This window comes from Aphidius gifuensis, linkage group LG1 (assembly GCF_014905175.1).
Source record: "Aphidius gifuensis isolate YNYX2018 linkage group LG1, ASM1490517v1, whole genome shotgun sequence".
Classification (NCBI taxonomy): Eukaryota; Metazoa; Arthropoda; class Insecta; order Hymenoptera; family Braconidae; genus Aphidius; species Aphidius gifuensis.
The window spans coordinates 21,652,539-21,673,034 of NC_057788.1; the positions used below are offsets into that span (position 1 = coordinate 21,652,539).

Below are 20,496 nucleotides of genomic sequence, written 5' to 3' on the forward strand. Positions count from 1 at the left end.
TTTTATACATGGCGTATGAACTAATAAAACTCTCTTTCTCCTTTTCTTCTAATTTTACTTTCGTATCATGAAAATACACCCATTAAGTACGGGGATTAAATAGAGGCAATCGATCTCTTTCGGCACCGTATTGAAAAGAACCTAGATGTTTTTATACATAAAAATAAAGTTATCTTTGTCTTACTTTTTATACTTCAACTTAAGCTTACTCATTCTCACAGCACAATTGTCCACATTGGGGCGGAGCTTTTAAATAAGAGAATGTAACAACACGCCTATCACAAGCAATACGTTTTATAGTGGTTGAATTCAAAATACTACGTTGTATGGCTCATCTTTAGTACATAACTATGCCGCGCCCCCTACATTGTAATTCAGTATATGTGCGCGCGCATATTTCGATAGTTTATCATTGTAATGTCCTGACTTTTGTAAGCTCAAACTATAGTAGAGTAGGGAGAATATACTTGTTATTTTATGGTGGTGGGGATAAAGCAAACGTGGGTGGAGGAGTAGGAGGTTAGTGGAGTTCGGGAAGTTGATGAGCGCAGACGCGTTGTGTGCTGGGTGAGAAAGCAATTAGCACTTTTGGATGAACACATTTTGTGTCGTGAGAAACATATCAAACGTATTTCTAAAATTGTAACCGGATACGGACATTTTATTGTGTGTCGTGTTTTTATTTAATTTTTTTTTTTTTTTTCCTTATTTTATTTATTTATCTATATTTTTTTTATTGCAATTGTTACCTTATCGGACTAATGGTATTTGTACTATTATCAAAAACTTGTTTATATGCATTTTTTAGATAATTCAAGTTAAACATATAATAAAAAAAGCTTTATATAGTAATTTTTGTATAGTTATTTTACAATTATAATTACGTATTATACGTGAGTGTTACCAACCATTAAAAAATAAAAGTGTAAATCAAGTGAACTTTTTTTTTTAAAAAAAACACAAAAATTAACTCAGAAATATTTAGTTTTATGGCATCATTATAGAGCTTTATTGAATTTTGCCTTTTGTTGAGTTTATAATTGAACAGTGAGATTGTTGTTAAAAAAAAAGTAAATAAAATATAATAAAAAAAAAGATGACTACTAAAGGGGAAAGGGGTAAAGCGACAGACTTTAGCATCGCAGCCATCATGGCACCCAGGGGTCCTTCGTTTGGACATTACCACCTGCAGGGTATTAGTAATGTATCTAACAACTCTCCAGAATGCAAAGAATATGATGCATCACCAGGTCTTGATTATCGTGAGTTGATTATCCACATTTATACAACACTCATTTACATCCGACGGTCAATTTCAATATTCATATTTATACTCAGATATAATAATGATTACTAACAGAAATATTACTGTTGTTTTTTTTTTTTTCTAATAATTATTTTAAATAATCAATATATAGCTAATAATCCGGTTATAAATGACGTGCATTAAGATTTTGTCTAAAATAATAGTCAATTAAAAAAAAACTTAAGACAAAAATTAGTTGAGTCAAAAAGACACTCTGTATATATTTTGAATATTTTTTAATAAATGAATCAAGATATATATGTTGTCAAAATAATGAAAATATATATAAATAAAAATATAATAATTCAGTTAATTTCATTTGACGAAAATCCTTAAGCTTAATTCAGCTAATATTATTTTGGCATATATATTACATAGTTATATTGCTGTATCTGGTCGATCCGGTTTATGAAATTTAAAGATGTTATAAACACCATTGACGTATATACATGTAAATATATATATAGTATGGTCAAGTATCAAATACTTGACTGTGAATATGCACAGCACGCAATGAATTTTCTCGTTTGATATTGTTAAATATATTAAATATGTTAGTTGTATACTGGAGATGACGAGAAAAGTTTCGAATAAACTTCTGATACATATATATTCATAAAAATATATAATATTAAAATGTAAAATGATATGGAAATATATTTGCATAAATTATTGTTAAGTATAGTTGAAAAACCTTTTTTCTTTTTTTCTATTCTTTCGATATTAATTTTATATTGTTTTTTTTTTTTTTTTTCTTTAACAGTGCGTGTGTTCAATTCAATTTCTACGCTTCTTTTTGTATATTAATAATGCATTATCAAGTATAAAATACTATATGTACTTATAGAAGGTATAGATGATGACTGTAAGAAATGAAATTTTTTCTTCATAGGAAAAAAAAATCCAATAATAATATGATTTTTATGTTCTATTTTTAATATTAGTTTTTTTTCTTCTTTTGACACTTTTCTTTTAATACTTAACTAGCTTAATGTCCACTCAGCAGAAAATTTCAAAAAAAAAAAAAGTCGATGCTTTTTGAAAATTTATGAAAGCAGTAAAATTATCATTATGACATTTCAATAGCACATAAAAAGCACATAATTTTTGTATATTTAAACTTGATTATATTTAAATATACTCCGTTAACTTTGCAGACATACTGGTACATTAAATTCAAGTCGACCCCGATATTTTAAATAATCATCATTTTTATTTTTGCTAAAAATATAGATTTAGAAGTAAATCGTTATGAATTTGATTATCAATCATTCATGACTCGCACTTGAATGATGATACCACACTAATACCAAAAAAAAAACGATACAAAAGAAGTAAATGGAAAAGAAATTCACGCCTGGAATTGAACTTAAGCTTGTACCATAGAAGCTAATGCGCTTTTCCTGGATAAGTCCCTGCAGTTATATTATTGAGTTTGATAAATACTTTTAAATTACTTATTTGTAATTATATATAACACAAATAAATCACGACTGATCACAACTAAACGGGACGAAATAATTTAAATTTAAAAAAATGACTTGTTTAATTAAAATAATGAAAATAAAAATAAATTTAAAATCAGTAAAATCGACTATAATCATAATTTAAAAATATATTCTTTGTTTGTATACATTTTCTTCAGATATAATTTACAATCAAAAGAAAACATGGTTACAGTAATCATGAATTTGCATGATTATATATACAAAGATATATAAAACCCAATTTTATGATTATTTTGATTTTTCAAGTCACAGCTGTTGGACTTGTACTTGAAGATAGTCATCATAAAATAATAAAATCTCATATTTCTAATAAATAAAATTCACAAAAATATCTTATTGATTATTTAAAAAAAAATTTAATTATAATAAATAAATTACTTTGATTATTAAACTATTTTTTAATAATTTAATATTCAACTAATTTTATTATCTAATTAATTAAATGATAATTTAGAAAAAAAATTCATTAAATATTTATATAAAAAATAAATAAAATTAGTAGTTTTATGATTTTTTTTTCTCTTCAAAATTGAAATCATGTGTAATTTTTAAATCACTAAAGTGCCTAATTTCCGACAGCTCGGTTTTAAAATTGTTTTATTTTTTTTATTTTTTTAAATTCTTCATTTCGATCTAGTTGTTCAATGTTGTGGCATATTATAAACTGACGCCCTAGCGTGTTAAATCTTAAGTATAAAATATTTCATAATTTAATTTTTTAAAATTTTAATATAATTTATTCTATGGATTGTACGCGTGTCAATACACACACTAATTTGCGTCATGGCTTATATAAAAATGTATACATTATGTGGTGGTATAACATCAGAAATATTTTTGACAACAAACGACTTGTTTTTATGCTTGTATCATGATTTTATGTTTATCCACACTTTCACCTTGGGTAAAATATATATATATTAGAATTAGAAAATGTATATGTTGGGCCAGCTATTCCGTTTTACGTAGTAGTTAACTAGTCACGAGAATCTGAATGATGCTCAATGACTCTTAACACCCATTTATAAATTTATGTATATATATTTTTTTTGTTTGATATATTATTTGATTGATTGGAAAACACTTGTTTACTGTTTATTTTATTTATCTCAATGAGGTCATATTATTACCTGAATGTAAATTACCCAAGTACTCTTTTTATCATATATAAATTAAATTTTTAAAAGCTCAAAAATTGTTTTTCCCCATGGTATGCATACAGTCAATAGTTTAAATAATTATATTTTTTATTATTACACATTTTAAAGTTGAAAATTTTTATTACATGTAAGTATATTGGATAAAAAAAGAGAGGGAATATAGTAGCCAGGTATAAAAGTTGCCGTAATTTAAATACATATGTAAAATACGCGATTTTAGTCTTCTTTCAAACGTTGCGTGTGAAAGTGAATATTTGGTTCCTCTAATTACTTACATAAATGTCCGGCAACCTCAATATTTTTTGCACTCAGTACATTCTTTAAGACACTATCTGCATAATATGATAATTCAGGGTAAAATATATTTTATAAAAAGGGGTAAGCTTATATTTGCCTATACGATAACCTTAAAGTTAATTAATTAATGTTTGTGTACACCCTTTGTTCAATAAATTATGAATATCATTGTGTAATAAAGTTGATCACTATATAGAGTAAATTATAAAAACAAGACTATTTAAATTATATAGTTTAGTTTTACTGTTTAATAATTGTGATGTCATCCATGGTATTCAACAAAAAAATTATCAAAATAATAATTCATATATTCATAACTTAACTTTTAAATTTTATGATTTTTGAAAAATTAAAACTTTATAAAATAATAATAAAAAAACATTTAAATATAAGAAGAAATATTTAATAAAAATTTATATTCAAAAAAAAAAAAACCACTAAAATTAAAACCTATCATCATATAATTTATACAAAATATTATTTTTAAAAGATTATATATTATGACACTTCGACAGTGCTGAATATGAAATAAATAATCGTTTTTTTTTTTAAATTTTTTTTTTATCAATGTGTATAATTTTACTAAAAAATTATTGATTCATTAAAGTTGAAAAAAAAAAACCATAAAACATAAAACACAAGACAGTAGCGTTATTTGTATTGAATATTTTTTTTAAATAAAAGTATTATTTATGATTTTAGGTATTGGTAGATGTTCACCAATTAATATCGTTACGACAGAATCAGTCGTTGCTAGAGAAGAAGAACTATTAAATGGTGATGATTCTGACGATATTAATGATGAAGAAATAGCTGAAGTGGAAAGTGTAAAAACTGAAAAATCAACAAATGATGGAGATGAAGAAATTGATGTTGATGTTGAAGAATGTAGTAGTACTGATGATGGTCCGGTATCTTCAGTTAATAATGTTACTGGTCGTAAATATAGAATTAGTAATACAACTAGTAAAAAAACACAACAACAAAGACGAACAACATGTAATTCAGATGAATTAAAAAACATTGACTGTCATCTTGAAACCAAAGAACTCTGGGACAAGTTTAATGAACTTGGAACTGAAATGATTATTACTAAAACTGGCAGGTAAGTTAGCATATAAATATTATTTAATATTTTACACATTATTCAAAATATATTATTTACCACGGTTTTCATAATTATATTTTTAAAAAAATATAAACATTTTATTTTTATGTTCAAATATATCATTTGTATGAGAAAAAAAAGAAAAAAATTCATGGGACAGTTAGTAAAGCATATTATTTTGAAAATTAAAAATGAAATTTTTTAAAATTCATTTGTTGTTTTTAATGGGTCATCGTCATTTCCGTATATTTAGTGTATCTATAGATAAACAATCAGACGCATTATCATCATTTTTTTGCTTTCGCAATACGTGACCAAGTTAAATTTATGAGACATCTTTGATTTTTTTGAATTTATGGACAAATACAAGTTGTCAAAATTGCTCATTTTATATTAGAAAGAACCAGAATTCCCATACATAAACATCAAAGTTTTGAATACACATTTTATGTAGACATCTACGGTTAAAATGCGTGAAAGGTTTTATGAAAAACATTGGTATACTGCATGACCAAGCAGGTCCTTGGATACAAAAAGGAAAAAGAAAAAAAAAAAATTAACAACATGCACACATGCACACTAACATTTTCTGCTGATCCCGATTGCTATCAATGAATAAATTCTCTCATATCTAAACTGTTTTTTTTTTTTTTTTCATATCCAATATAAGTTTTTTTTATTTATTTATTTTCTCATTTCGCTTCTTTTCCAGCATCAAATATGTAATCTCAAAACAAATTACCATCGTATCTGTGTTCTTCTATAAAGTTGGTGATGTTAAAATCTTTTTTTTTTTTCTTTTTCTACTTTGATCACATTAGATCATTAAAATGATTAATTATAGCATGGCGCGTGGATATACTACGATATATAGATGACTGCTCACAAGCTTTTGCCACGAGAGTGATGTTTCCATACAACTATTTTATATCCGTTTAAGACCCTTACCATGAAACTACATATAATATCCTTTGGCTATAATATACCATGTGAAGTCAATAATCCGTAAAATTTCTTCTACTTTTATACAAAACACAAGTCAAATATTCGAATACAAAATAGGCGCTATGTATATATGTATCAGAAACACAAAAAAAACGAAGAAAAAAAAATAGAAAAGAGAAATAAACTAAGCATCTCGTTAAGAAGTGAAAAATGCATATATACAATATACAAGGAACGCGTCGTTTCAAGAAGGGACAATAATAAAACTCAGCCCAATCAGGTGGAATTGTGTGACTCAACAGGCGGTCCAACTGGCTTTCCTCCTCTTCTTTTCCGGACCCAAACCCTATTCCCACGTTGATTCCGGACCTGAGGATTCTTTTAAGATGTTTTTTAACTACCCCAACTGAAGTGACTTTCCAACTCGTCAAAAGAACAACCAGAACAATGACTTATTTCAACAAAAAAAAATATATATATATAAAATAAAAAAAAAACAAAAAGAAAAAAATGGTATACTTCGATTCAAACATTCGATCCTCTAAAGTAATTCTTTGAATCAAAAAAAATATAAAACGAGAGAACATATATAGAGTAAAAAAAAAAAAAAAAGAAAAACATTCAATTCTCATTATGTATAAACTTATATTAGCAATGGGTAGGTGAGGACGAGTACGTCAAAAAAGCAGGATGTAGATAGATATGGAACACACTCGTCACGCGAACCCGTCATCAGTGCTACTGGCAACTGACACTATATACATATACACATACATACACACGATTTTATATTAAAAAAAAAAAAAAAACATGAAACCTTGTTGAATATACAGTAGCCATGCAAAGCAGTACAAACAGTGCAAATGAAAATTCTAAAGTCAATGTATTCAGTAAATATAAATATAAAATTTAAAAAATTTTTTAAAAATATATATACAAGTTATATATTAGAGACAGTCTCCTATAGAAAATCAAGTAGAATTAATGTATGCCATGTGAATGTACATATCATTCATACTATATATATTCTTCACAATGATTGTACTAATGCCACCTGGCAAGACCTACACAGTCGTTAGTTGGGTAAACAATAAAATAAAAATAAAAAAAAATTATATACGTATAGAATTGAAATGTGTTCGACATTGACATGCTATTGCTTCTGGTCTTACTTAATCATCACACCATATCATATATTGTTTATATTTTAAACAATAAAAATAATATAACGGAAATTATTTAGAGCAAAAAAATGCAATAATTTATTTTAATGTAGAATCAATTTGTGTGAATAAAAAAAAAAGTAAATAAAATTTTATTATTGTAAAATTAATTGTTAATTTTATTGGATTTAAAAGGTCTGGATTGTTATGGTCAAAGAAAAAGAAAAAAAATAAATAAAAAAAAGAAAATAATTTTATTGGGTGACAACATTTCAAGGTTTTTTTTTTTTTTTTCGTATTGTTATGGTCAAAATGGAGCAGAACCAGTTGCACGCCAAAATAGAATAGTAGCAATTCCACAGATCTGAAGAAGCGAAAAATTTTTGTACCATATTTGATTCCAAGCAATGTAGGTGGGAAGTATCCCAACAAGAGCAAAAACACCGATTGTCAGACAACACTTTATAAATTGTGAATAAAGAATAATAGAAATTTTTTGAACTATGCCAGTTGGACTAAACGTTGCAGGTGGTCTTGTATGTGTCCTCACTAGTCTACCCCTTGCTGATTTCTTCAAGGTTTTACCAATTTTGTCAGTCATAGCCTCTTTTTTGGTCTTTGTAATCTGATGATTTACAACAGGAGTTTTATTTTTTCTTGAAAATATACAAAAGTCTTTTCTCATTTCCGTCTGATTTTTCTCTGATAATCTTGAATTTACATTTTCATTTATACTATTATTATTATTTTTGAATGGATTACATTGACCTGGACACATGATCTGTCGGTTTTTGTAAATACATGTATTTTTTTGTGTCATACTTGAATAATAAATACGTCATCTAAACGTAAACGTAGTTTTAATTATGTATTTGTTCTTCAATTTTTGACATACATTTTCTTTTTTTTTTTTATACCAAGAATTTTGTATGATAATTAAATACATGTAGAAAATTTGGATACTAAATATTTGAACATATTGAATGTTAAAAGGTTACACTATAATTTACATATTGACAACTTCAGACACTGTTGTTGTTTTTTATTTCCTAAAAAAATAAATATATACTAATATATATTTTTTTATTATTTTTTAATTATAGAAGAATGTTTCCAACATGTCGAGTGTCATTTAATGACCTAAAACCAGAAGCTCAATATGCTGTTCTTATGGATATTGTTCCGGTTGATGATAAAAGATATCGTTATGCATATCATAGAAGTTCTTGGTTAGTAGCAGGTAAAGCAGATCCACCAGCACCAGCAAGACTTTATCATCATCCTGATTCACCATTTACTGGTGAACAATTACGTAAACAAGTTGTTTCATTTGAAAAAGTTAAACTTACAAATAATGACATGGATAAGCATGGACAGGTTAGTCAAAATTAATGAATTAAATGTATTTATATAATTTAGTTAAGTAACTTTGAATATATTGATAAATTGATTTGGAATATTTGTTCACTGTATAAATAAATATATTGCATATATCTATTCAATTTTTTTAAATATTCATAGATGTATAATATACTTGTAAATCAATATAACAGCAGGCAATTTGTTATAGCATGACCTTGAACATTAGTTAAACGTTTATCGTGTCTATACTGTATAGTAGCGAAATTTTATATCGGACCGTAGGGAATATAGAAAAATAGTTATTATATTGCCCTAACTAATATATACAAAAATAATTTTACAATAGCACAATGATGGTGTTACTTGTTATCAATTTCATTTAGAATATATCACTAAGAAAAATGTCAAATATAATGATAAATATTCTATTAACTTCATGTTGTTATTTGACTAATCAACAACTGATATAATTTAAACTAGAAAAAAGTGTAAATAAAAATAATGGTTTTTAAATTATCAAAAACAAGACCGTCATGTATATGCTGATAGATAATTTACCACTATATTTTAACTTCCTATTAATTTTTGATATCTATGCATTTCTGTCATGATAGCTATACTATTTTAGCAATCAGGCTACCATGGCAACAATGCACTGGTAAACTTCGCAACATTGCAGCTCAATATACACATGTTCATGATATAGACAAATGAGAAAAAATATTTTAACCAATTGATACACCAAAGAAAGAACTTTTTTACTTCAAGTTTTATAGTTTTATAGTTTGAGAATAGATTAAAGTATATCTATAATGAAAACTGGTTTAAAAATTAGAGTAGTTTTTGATGTTTTATAACGACAAATTTAATGAAAGCTGATACGTTTCGAGTTGTTAAAATGTATGTGTATCGGTTATACATGTATGAATACAATGTTTGTAACAAAGACTATACCAAAAGCTCACAAAATGTTATATATACTAAAGCGAGTAAACTTAAATGACTTGGAAATCGATAGCCATGCTGACTATCGGGCCAATCACGTACAGGTTCGTTTACTTAACTATAGTAAAAGCAGGTGTTATGTGTATTGGACCTATTTGAATTTAAAAAATATATTTTTTTAATCTCAAATCTTGTCAACTTGTTTATTATATTTGTTGAATTTTGATATGTTGAATAATTAAACTCGGTGTGTTTTTATTTTTTAAACGGTTTATTAATATTTTTTAATTTAATTGACTTTTTTTTTTATATACTTGACGTGTTACAAGTATTTTGAATTGTAAAATTTAGGCATAATAATTAACTAAAGGTCGCTAAGAGTTATAATTGAGTAATCACATTGAACTGGTGATGTTGGGTTCGATTCGCGGTATCCTCGTTTTTTTTTTTTATGTCAAGTTCTATTAAAGAACCAGAAAAAAGAAAAAAACTGCACTAACAGTGGTTCGAACCAGCAAACTTAGAACAGTAACACGTTATTGACAATCTAGTGAGTGGTAATAACCACATAGAACTCATGAATTATTATATTTCTCTTTACAAAATGAACCTATTACTTAAATTTTTATTTTGTATAATTTACAGATAGTTCTCAACTCAATGCACCGATATCAACCAAGGATACATTTAGTCAAACTACGTGATAAAGAAAATGAAAGAAATCATAGAATAACAGATCTCAATAAAGAAGAACATAAAACATATATTTTTCCTGAAGCAATTTTCACTGCTGTAACTGCTTATCAAAATCAATTAGTAAGTTTATTTTAATTTCTATAATAGCTGTATATTTAATTATAATTTTTTGAACATCTACTTTTATTTAAATTTCATTAATTATATATATGTATGATTGATAAATTATAAACTAGAGTTAATAAATTATTGAATATTTCAACAGATCACAAAACTAAAGATTGACAGCAATCCATTCGCCAAAGGTTTTAGGGATTCATCCCGTCTCACAGATTTTGACAGGTGAGTTACGAAAACTGTTGTTTACAACGTTTTTAAAAAAAATATATAAAAACAAAGATAATTATAATAATACATGATGAATAATGATGATGATGATGATTGATGAGTCACCATCTACACTTGTCAGTTTCTTAAAACTCTTATTTTTCCTTATTCTCAGAATAGCTACTTAGAAATATTTCCAAAAAATATTTGTAAAAAAAAAAAAAAAAAGAAAATAGTGTCCATTTCAACAAGCAGTTTTTTTAGCCCTCCCACAAATTAACACCTGTCTATTGTCATCTCCTTGTCGCTTTATCCAAATAAATATTTTTAAAAATACCAGTCTCAAATATTTCTATAGAATATTTCGGCTTTAACTGTGTTTTGCAATAAATTGAAAAATCATCTCAGTAATTTTGAAGATTTCAAATGATCATGCGAACATTACAATGCAATTAGAAAGCCTGATTTTAGTAATTTTAAATTAATGATTACCGGAAAAAAAAAATCAGTGATGATGATCACAGTTTATCGAATTTTTTACTTCATTTCGAAAATATATAATTTCGAATTTACACTTTTTTTTTTTCTTTCGAAAAAATACATTAACATAATTCTATAGAGGTTTGATTTAATAATAATATACATGTATATGTTTTTTTATTTTGTTAATGATAAAGAATGAAAAAAAAAATAATAATTTGAATTCGAAATAATTTTTAATTTTTATTAGAAATCATTCGAGTGTAATCTAGCATATGAAAATTATTATTAGTCATGAATGCTTAGTGTAGAAGCTAAAACTGGATCAGGATAATTATACATAACAATAATGTGAATTTCACAACCTTCCACCGTCGTCGGAAACGGCGGCATATCTGTTAATAAAAGAGCAGCCGTACATATTTATATCGCGCATGCGCCCGCCCACTTCACACCAGCGCTGATAGATAGTTGCTCCTCTGGTCGTTTTAACCCTCAGGCAGCTCTCACAGCCCCTTTTTTTCATTTTCATCTTTAAATTTTTTTTTTTTTTTCTGAACAACTCTTCAGATATATTCATGTATTTCTTTTCTTTCTTTAGTCAGTATCATCTCATATACTCTTGTTGTTCTTCTTTTTTGCTGCTTACCTTTTTCTTTGCACCTTTTTTTATGGAAATAATTTTTTTTTTTTTCATTTATCTCTTCTTCTCTTGGGTATATTATGAACGCCTTCGTCTACATACGAACACGTTTGATTCTTATTTATTTTTTCTCTGTTCTCTCCCAGAAGGCAAAGAAGGGCAGAGCATCCATCTATATTAGCTTCAAAAGCGGGCGGCCTGTCATTACCGTTACCGCCTCACTCACAGCCTACTCTCTGGCCACTTTTAGCCCCTCTTTTGCATCACTCTTACTACCTTGTCATACATTTCATCTTATAATATGTATACACGCACATGCGTTTATAGGTGTAAATAATAAAAAAAAAAAAAAAAAATGGTTTTGGTGCTTGGTGGCCCATTAACGCCCTAAATTCACCTGGATCTTTTTTTTTTTTCTTATTTTTGCTATATATCTACAAATCTATATCTAATTATAAATATTCCACAGTGTTTTTAGGAGGCAAAAAAAAAAAAAAGGGACATTAGAGAATGTGTTGAGTATTTCAACGTGGGAAACTATCATGTCTTTTATATAGTGCAAAAATTTCAAATATTTTTATAGATCAATTGATATATTTTATATTCTGCACTTGATGTATTTTAAAAATGTTTGAAACCTTCAGCTGAAGATTACAGATTTTTTTTTTAATTTTTGACATACATACAGATATGTCAGATCTTTGAGAAAGTAAAAAAACAAAAATGTCCATCAACTTGTCTCCTCCCTGTCTTCATTAATGCATGTAATTGATATAATTTTTTTTTCATTTCTCACTTTTTTTTATTTTTAAACAATATATTATACAATTATTTTTGTAATTGATATAAAAAAATATATATTTTTTAAAACTTTCCGATTTTAAAAACACCTGTTCTTGACCTCCAAAAAATAATAATTTATCAATAAAAAAAAAAAAAAACTTTATAACTTAATAACTGAGTTGTTAAAAATACCAATTTTTTAGTAAATAATATAAGCCCTGTAATTTTCATTTATTTCTAATTATCAGTTCTTCACTGTGGAAAAACATTAAACCTTTATTATTAAAAGAAAAAAAAAAAAAGCAGCAAAAATTTTAACGAAAAAATAATTTTTTTTATTTTTACTTAAATATAAAAATAAAGAAATAAAATAAATAATAAAAAAAAATTAAATTTCTTGTAAATATCACGCTTGACCGTTAGTTTGATGATACTAATAAAAATTATACGATTCCGTTTGTTATTCATGAAGAGTTTTTATAATACATATGTATTAAATTATATGATTTAAATCGGAGTGTTTCTGTGGCATTTTTCTTGTCTCGTCTCCGACGCCCCAGGGAGAGAGACATCGCAACGTATTCTAAATTGACAAAAATTTTTTGAATCCTTTTAGAATATATAAAAAAAAAAAGGCTTTGATGACTTGGAAAATTTGAGGTTCGTCGAGAAGAAAAGAAAGAATTTAAGGATAAAAGAAAAGCTAACTCTGCAGAACATTTTTTTTTTTTTATCTCAATTTAGTTATCTCTAAAAGTTTACTCTGACAAAAGTATTTCCATTTAAAAAAAAAATATCATGCTGGTACACGAGTGCATGTAAAAACTTTAAAACTTTAATTCGAGTTTCAACTACATATATATAGTAAAAAGAAAAAGCATTTTGATTATCGTATAAAATCTTTTTTATTGTTTATTATTTTCTTGAATTTATTTAAGTTAGAAGTTTTTTTTTTTCTATAAATTTATGTGAGCAATAATGCAGTGACAAAAAAAAATTTTAACTGAACAAGATCAAAAGATTTGACGTTGATGTTGTAGAAGAAGTATGGAGAAGTTAATTTTAGTAAATGAATTGGCCAAATGTTATATCTATTCTACACGTATATAAGATCTTAAATGGCATAGAAAGTCGTGATATTGCCGTAGGACATAAAAACCAAAAGAAGCTGAGAATATAGAAAGAGCAAAATTGTATGCAAATATAATATTCAACATGATAACTTTTTGTTTACAATGTGTGAGACTTGTCAACAGAGAAAAAAAATAAATAAATATAAAAAAAAAAAGGTCTTAGTCTGTAGGGCAATTTTCTACTACAAGCTCAACAGCCATTGTCAAGATGATCTTATTGATATACAGTCACAAGCGGATCAAGGCTTTAAATTCATCATGGTTTACCAACACTATTATATTTATGATTTTAATACCTCTCAAAAGCCAAAGAGCTACAGAGCTGCTGTTATTTTTATATATATATTTTCAAATTTTGGAAAGAACAGAGATGAAAAAAAAATATATATTATAAAAAGTTAAAGAAGAAGACGAAGATGAAAAAAATAACCGGTTTACAACTGAAAAATGATACTTAATTGAACAAGCAGCAAGCAAAGCTGACTATAAATTATTAACAAATAATATTGTCGATTTGAATCAAGAAGTGCAGAATTACTCAAGTTTCAAGTAAACAAAAAATTAAAATCAATTTTACTCATATAATTTTGATAATTTACAAGTATTAATTAGCACTAAAAAAATCCCTAGAAATATATTAGTTTATTTTAAAAACTTTTTTGAATTTTGTAAATTCTTTTTGAAAAAAAATATTCATATTTAGTATAAGCACTGCAGGTTCGAAGCTGAGTCAAAACCGACTCATCAACGAGCTTTGATGTTAAAAGAAAAAAAAACTTTTAAATTGATTTTTAATTTTACCAGTTATACTTGATATATATTTTCGAATCCAAAAATATTTATTAATGGTATCCAGGGTCATTACTGAATTATAAATATATATATTTTACCCTACCGTGTGACGAAGACTGATAAAAAGCAATTGAAAGAAAACTTACCAAGCAAGGTAAAAGATTGCTCTTTGCAATTTTTCTTATATACAGTCTTAAAATATATCTTACACATTACTCACGCACACACACTTATATCTATATATATATATATATATGAAGCCAAAAAAAGTATAATTGTATATAGATATAATTTATCCAACATAAAAAGTAGAGATGTAAAGCGCATACAAAGGTGAGTAATGGAGAGAGGATCATGTTCATGAGGATGTTGAAGATCTTCTGGCTGTATAGTCTGTCGAAAGTATGGCCACGGTAGAGTCGGCGGCAACCGACTAAATTACAGACTTGAACCCTATTTTGTTTTGTTGTTTTTCAACGCGCCGAAAGGAAATGAGCGAGCAAACGCGTCACGCCACCCCGAACGTGCTAATTTCTATTCATATTTTATGGCTATTAATTTCTTCGCCGTTATACTCACCTTTTATTTTGAACACTTATAACCAGAGACGTTTTGGCTAATACGCCGAATATAAAGAATAAGAAAATAATAAGAAAAAAAAAACGAGTAGAATTAGAAGGGCAGTAGCTTCTCAATCTTGAGTGTTTTTTTAAATTGTTTTGCTCTTTCTCTGATTACCTTTGTTTTTTTTTTTTTTTTACTTTTTTTATGTTTTACTTTCACAACTACACTTGCAGTATACGCATGTATTTTCTTTTTTTTTTTTTTTTATATATTAATTGAAATATACATTTAGCCATGGCATTGCTTTGAGGCACATATAAAATGATTGATTCCAATAACACACCGGTATATATTGAAAAATTCATAGTAGGGTCTCTGTATAAATATTCTCGTTATGAATAAAAAATATCATTCGACTTTTTTATTGACCAAACTTGTGAATTAAAGCTATTGCTTTTATGTGTAATTTCAAAAAAATTTATAAAACCATTTTCATTCATTTTCTTTTATCTTGAAAATAAAGTTATTTTTTCAACACAAAAATAAGAAAACAAGTCTATCTTTGATGTGAAATTAAATCGTAAAATCTTGCATAATAAGCACATTACATATCAAGTAAAAAATAAAGCATGAAAAAGTCTTGTGTGAAGTTAGCTGCAAACTGAGTAGGCGGGAAATACGAATACCTATAGGTAAAATGAGGGGGGAGGTGACCACCGAGGTGAAGTTGTATGGGTCATTTCACATACAATCTGACAGTTAAAATCTTTTATCGTGTACTGATTGTGTTCTTAATTTTTTTGTTTTTTTTTTTCATTATCTTTTATATAATATTTTATTCTCTAAAAAAAAATTAATATCACTCACAAAAATTCATATAAAAATATATGATTTTTTTTAGATATCCGTCGGTCGAATTATGTATAATTTATACAACTCAAAAGTGAGAACCTTATGTTTTGTGGTGGCGCTTGTATTGAAAATCATGTCAAATTATTGTATTATTTCGGATATTAATATCCATTTAGCTAATATAGCAAAATTTTCATACAATTTTTTATTGAAAAGAAAGATCAATTTAAAAAAATAATTATTTATTGTATTCTTTTATTAATAATATATATATTAATAATTATATCGATGAATGTATATTTCAATTTTCAAAGAATCCTCATAATCGTTTATTTAATAATTTAACCATATGTCTATGCAGTAGTCTCAATTCAATCAAGATAATTGATATCTAAATTTAATTTTCTATAAGCTATGACTTTTTCTCAATCGAAAAATCTGATAAAACAAGAAACATCAAGTTTTTCACTTAATTTTTCATGTTTTTTATTTTAAAATAAAGTATTGATGATCATCAGATTAAATAATCAAATGACATAAAGGTAAAAAAATTAGGTAACTGATAAAATCAGGTGTCAATAGACTGACTAATAGAGTTGGCGTGTGAACGACATCGTAGTGATACGATACATTTCATGTGAACATAAAAAAGAATGACCGAGGACGCGACGGTGTGTGGTCTGGCACGCTCAGACGGGATGCCGCGATTAGTCCCAAGGTTTCACATTCCTTCTTCCGCTTCTTAACTTACACTAATCCCTCTTTCCTCCTTTGTTTTTTTACCCTCAATAACTATTTATCCTTTTTATATATATATATATTTTCTTTTTACATACGATATTGACTTACTCTGCCAGTTGTTATGACAAATTTTAGTTTATAAAATCCCTGACCGACGGCAGGACCAAATATAAAAGCCAATACATTGCAATAACTTGAAAAAAAAAAACTTTAATATCATTTCTTCTTACCAATATCCACACTAATTATAATTAAAAATTCTTTTAAAACTATAATAATCTTGTAAATAAACAAAAAAAAAACTATATGTTAAACATATAATTCTTAAAATCGTTTTTTAATTTAATTGAAATATTAAACTTTTAACTTATACCCACTGAACTTGGAAATTAATAATTAAAAAAAATTGTTTTTTTTATTAAGAAGTTAATTGCAGATTAGTATACATATATATAATTGCATTTTCAAGTGATTGACTCTTAACGGTATATAGAGTTTATATACATTTCCATATATAAATTGCACATCATATACATGATTGGAAATTATTTTTCTATCTACCAATAAAAACATTTGTACAATTCTATTGAAAATAAAAAAAAGTATAAAATAAATATGTACAAGTCATCGAGTGTTTTTTCAGTCAATTGCAATCAAGTGTGAAATCGATTCACAATCACAACATGATTGGTCATAATTAAGTAAACTTTATTGTACTTGAACCAATCACATATATAAAAAGAACATTTATTACACTTTATACCTTACATATTAAAAATCTTGACAATTGTATTTTAGAGGTCACTCATATATTCACCTATTAATGCTTATTTTATTCATCAAAGGATGAATGATTATTCAAATTTATATATATAGTCATGTAATTATTCAAATGACTTTTCAATAATATAATTAAACATTATATATGTTTGATATTAATATGTGTTAATTATTTATCTTACAGAGATCCCATGGAATTAATGGATCAGCAACTAGTACGTTGTGGAGTGCCTTCAATTCGTCTTTATGAACATCTTGCCATGACATCATCAAATGTACAACAGCATCAACATAACCACCATCATTATCATCACCATCAACAGCAACAACAACAACAGCAGCAGCAACAACAACAACAGCAGCAACAACAGCAGCAACAATCAAGAGTTGAGACAAGTCAACAATCACTTACTCCTTGGTTGTCACCTAACACAGTATTACTATATGGTAGTAGAAATGGTGGTACACCTTCACCTTATCTAACACCACCATCTTTTCCATGTTCTGGTCTTTCATGGTCTTGGCAATCTCCTGTGTCAATGATTTCTCGACGATCATCTCCCTCATCAAGTGGCATTAGACATGCTCCTTATCGAACACCAAATTCAACTCCACCATTATTAAGCGCACGTCCAGCTACCCCAAATTAGCTATGTCCATCATAGTCAACAAGTTTTTTCTTTATTTATTTTTTCCTTATAGTTACAATTCAATTATTACTTTTTTTTTTTTATTTTTCGTACTGTCATTTTACTTGCTGCACATTTCTTTCAGATATGTGTTCAAAAAAAGTTAAAATGACTGTTATGATAAATAAATTTTCTGTAATATTAATTTTTAAGTAATGCTTCCAATTGTTTGTGATCATGCCCAGTGAAAAGCCAAAGAAATCAACGAAGCATGCATTCATATATATAGAATTCCTAAAATTGTATTATACATTATTATATTCAAGGGACTATTTACTTTGCACTTCGAAAAATCGTTTATCCATATAGTTAGTCAAAAATGTGTATAGGATCCAATTATTAATTTGTAATTTTTTATTATGTTTTTTTTTCGCTATTAAGATTCGTGGTATATGCCATCTTAGAGAGAAAAGTCAATCGTGAGTCAGCTTGTCATTCTCAATTGCATTCAGTGAATAGTCCCTCGATTACATTAATTAAGATAATCTAACTTATGTATAATCTATATAAATTTACGTGTATATGATTGTAGCAACGCACTTTTCTTGTGCCAATTTGTATACGTAATTGGTTATGATAGAAAAAAATATTCCTCTGGAAGTAAAATTTAAAAACATACATATATATATATATATGAGAATACAGTCTCTATTTAAAGTATGACACTATTCAGAGATTGCATGTACATAAGCGTACGTCAAAAAATTGAATCATAAATATTAAAATTTTCAATCGAATTTATCACACAATTTGTTGATTTTTTTTCATTTATAATTTTGATGTATGTTTTTTTTTTTTTTAATTTTAAAATAAAATGTATTTTTCCAATTGAGAAAAAGAAAATAATCAAAATAAAACATTATTATTTATTACTATCGAAAATAATGCTAGATGTTTCTAAATATTGTTTATAAAAATTATCAAAATTAATTTTTATGTTGAGTAAATAAATTAGCGTGATAAAAAAAAAAAAAAAAAATTCAATTTCATTTTTTGACGAACACTTGGATGTATGCATAAAACGCAAAAGTTGTTAAAATATTTTATGATAAAAATATATAATTCTATAATCAAGCATTCAAAATTTTTTAACCTTCAATAATTTTGTTAAATTCAGATATAATCTGTTATCGATTTTTTATTATTTAACAAAATATTTCAAACAAAATGCTTGTTTTCTGAATAATTTGTTTTATTGTTTCATTTAATTTCTTAGTATTTATTTATTTATTTAATGTTACTAAATTGTTTCATTAGTACTCTTCATTCTTTAATTGTATTAATTATTATATTAAATTATTATTATATTAAACAATATTTAAATACATGCGTCGCCTTTTTTGTTTTTAATAAAAAATAAAAAAAATTATATATTCTTGGGACCATATGATTAAACAACCAACTGATAGTATGAAAATTACTAAATTGTGCCAATGAGTTTTGAGTTTTTTTCATCAATATATATGTATATATATTTTTTCTCATTTCAGTTACAATTTTTTCAGCTTAAAATATAATATGTAAATGATTATTATACATTACCACAATAGTATTTATTTATTTTCATTTCTAAAACATAAAAATCTTTGTAAAAATAACTAAAATCGTTTAAATGATAATTTTCATTGATAATATCAGTTAATTATCAAAAATCCAGTAAATAAAAAATATATATATATCTTAGAAATTATTGTTGTAAATCAACGACTGCGAATTTTTAATTATAAGCCAAGAGAAAATAGATAATTATCATACAATTTTAATGAAAATAAAAGCTAAATTATTGTACATATATTATTGGATCTTTTGTTATTTTTGTTTTCAATATATTTTGAGTCAATTATATATGTATATTTCAGTGAAATTAATTTGATAGATTTTAAATAGAGTTAACTATAGATAAAACTATTTAAAAAATATTTCATTTACAAAAAATTAATACAAATTTACCAGCTAATTTTCTTTGTCCATCAAAAATTAATAAAACTTCTCAAACTTTACCTTTTAATTTATATAAAATTTTCTAGTCGTTTGTAATAGTTAATTTTTTTTTAAAACTGAACAAACTTAAAGCCACAAGTACTTTTAATTTTGTTAACTTTTTTAACTACAATTTTATTAAACATAAAAGAAAAATATTTAAAAAGAACATAATAATTATATCAACTTTAGCAGTATAATTTTGTATTTTTTTTTTCTTTCATGATCCAAGTTAAAGTGCT

The 20,496-nt window shown here is 26.0% G+C and overlaps 1 protein-coding gene across 2 annotated transcripts; it reads left to right on the forward strand.

The window, feature by feature from the left end:
- The first annotated feature begins 518 nt into the window (after positions 1-518).
- On the forward strand, positions 519-18,662 carry LOC122852003 (T-box transcription factor TBX20-like). 2 transcript variants are annotated; one of them, XM_044151558.1, is made up of 6 exons: positions 519-1,262; positions 4,974-5,376; positions 8,591-8,864; positions 10,440-10,610; positions 10,756-10,832; positions 17,770-18,662. In XM_044151558.1, exons 1-6 carry the CDS (start codon positions 1,097-1,099, stop codon positions 18,233-18,235), a joined length of 1,557 nt encoding a protein of 518 aa, XP_044007493.1. In that variant the 5' UTR covers positions 519-1,096; the 3' UTR covers positions 18,236-18,662. The 2 variants fall into 2 exon arrangements, with proteins under 2 accessions (XP_044007493.1, XP_044007485.1); XM_044151550.1 differs by having other exon boundaries at positions 546-1,250.
- Positions 18,663-20,496: the final 1,834 nt, after the last annotated feature.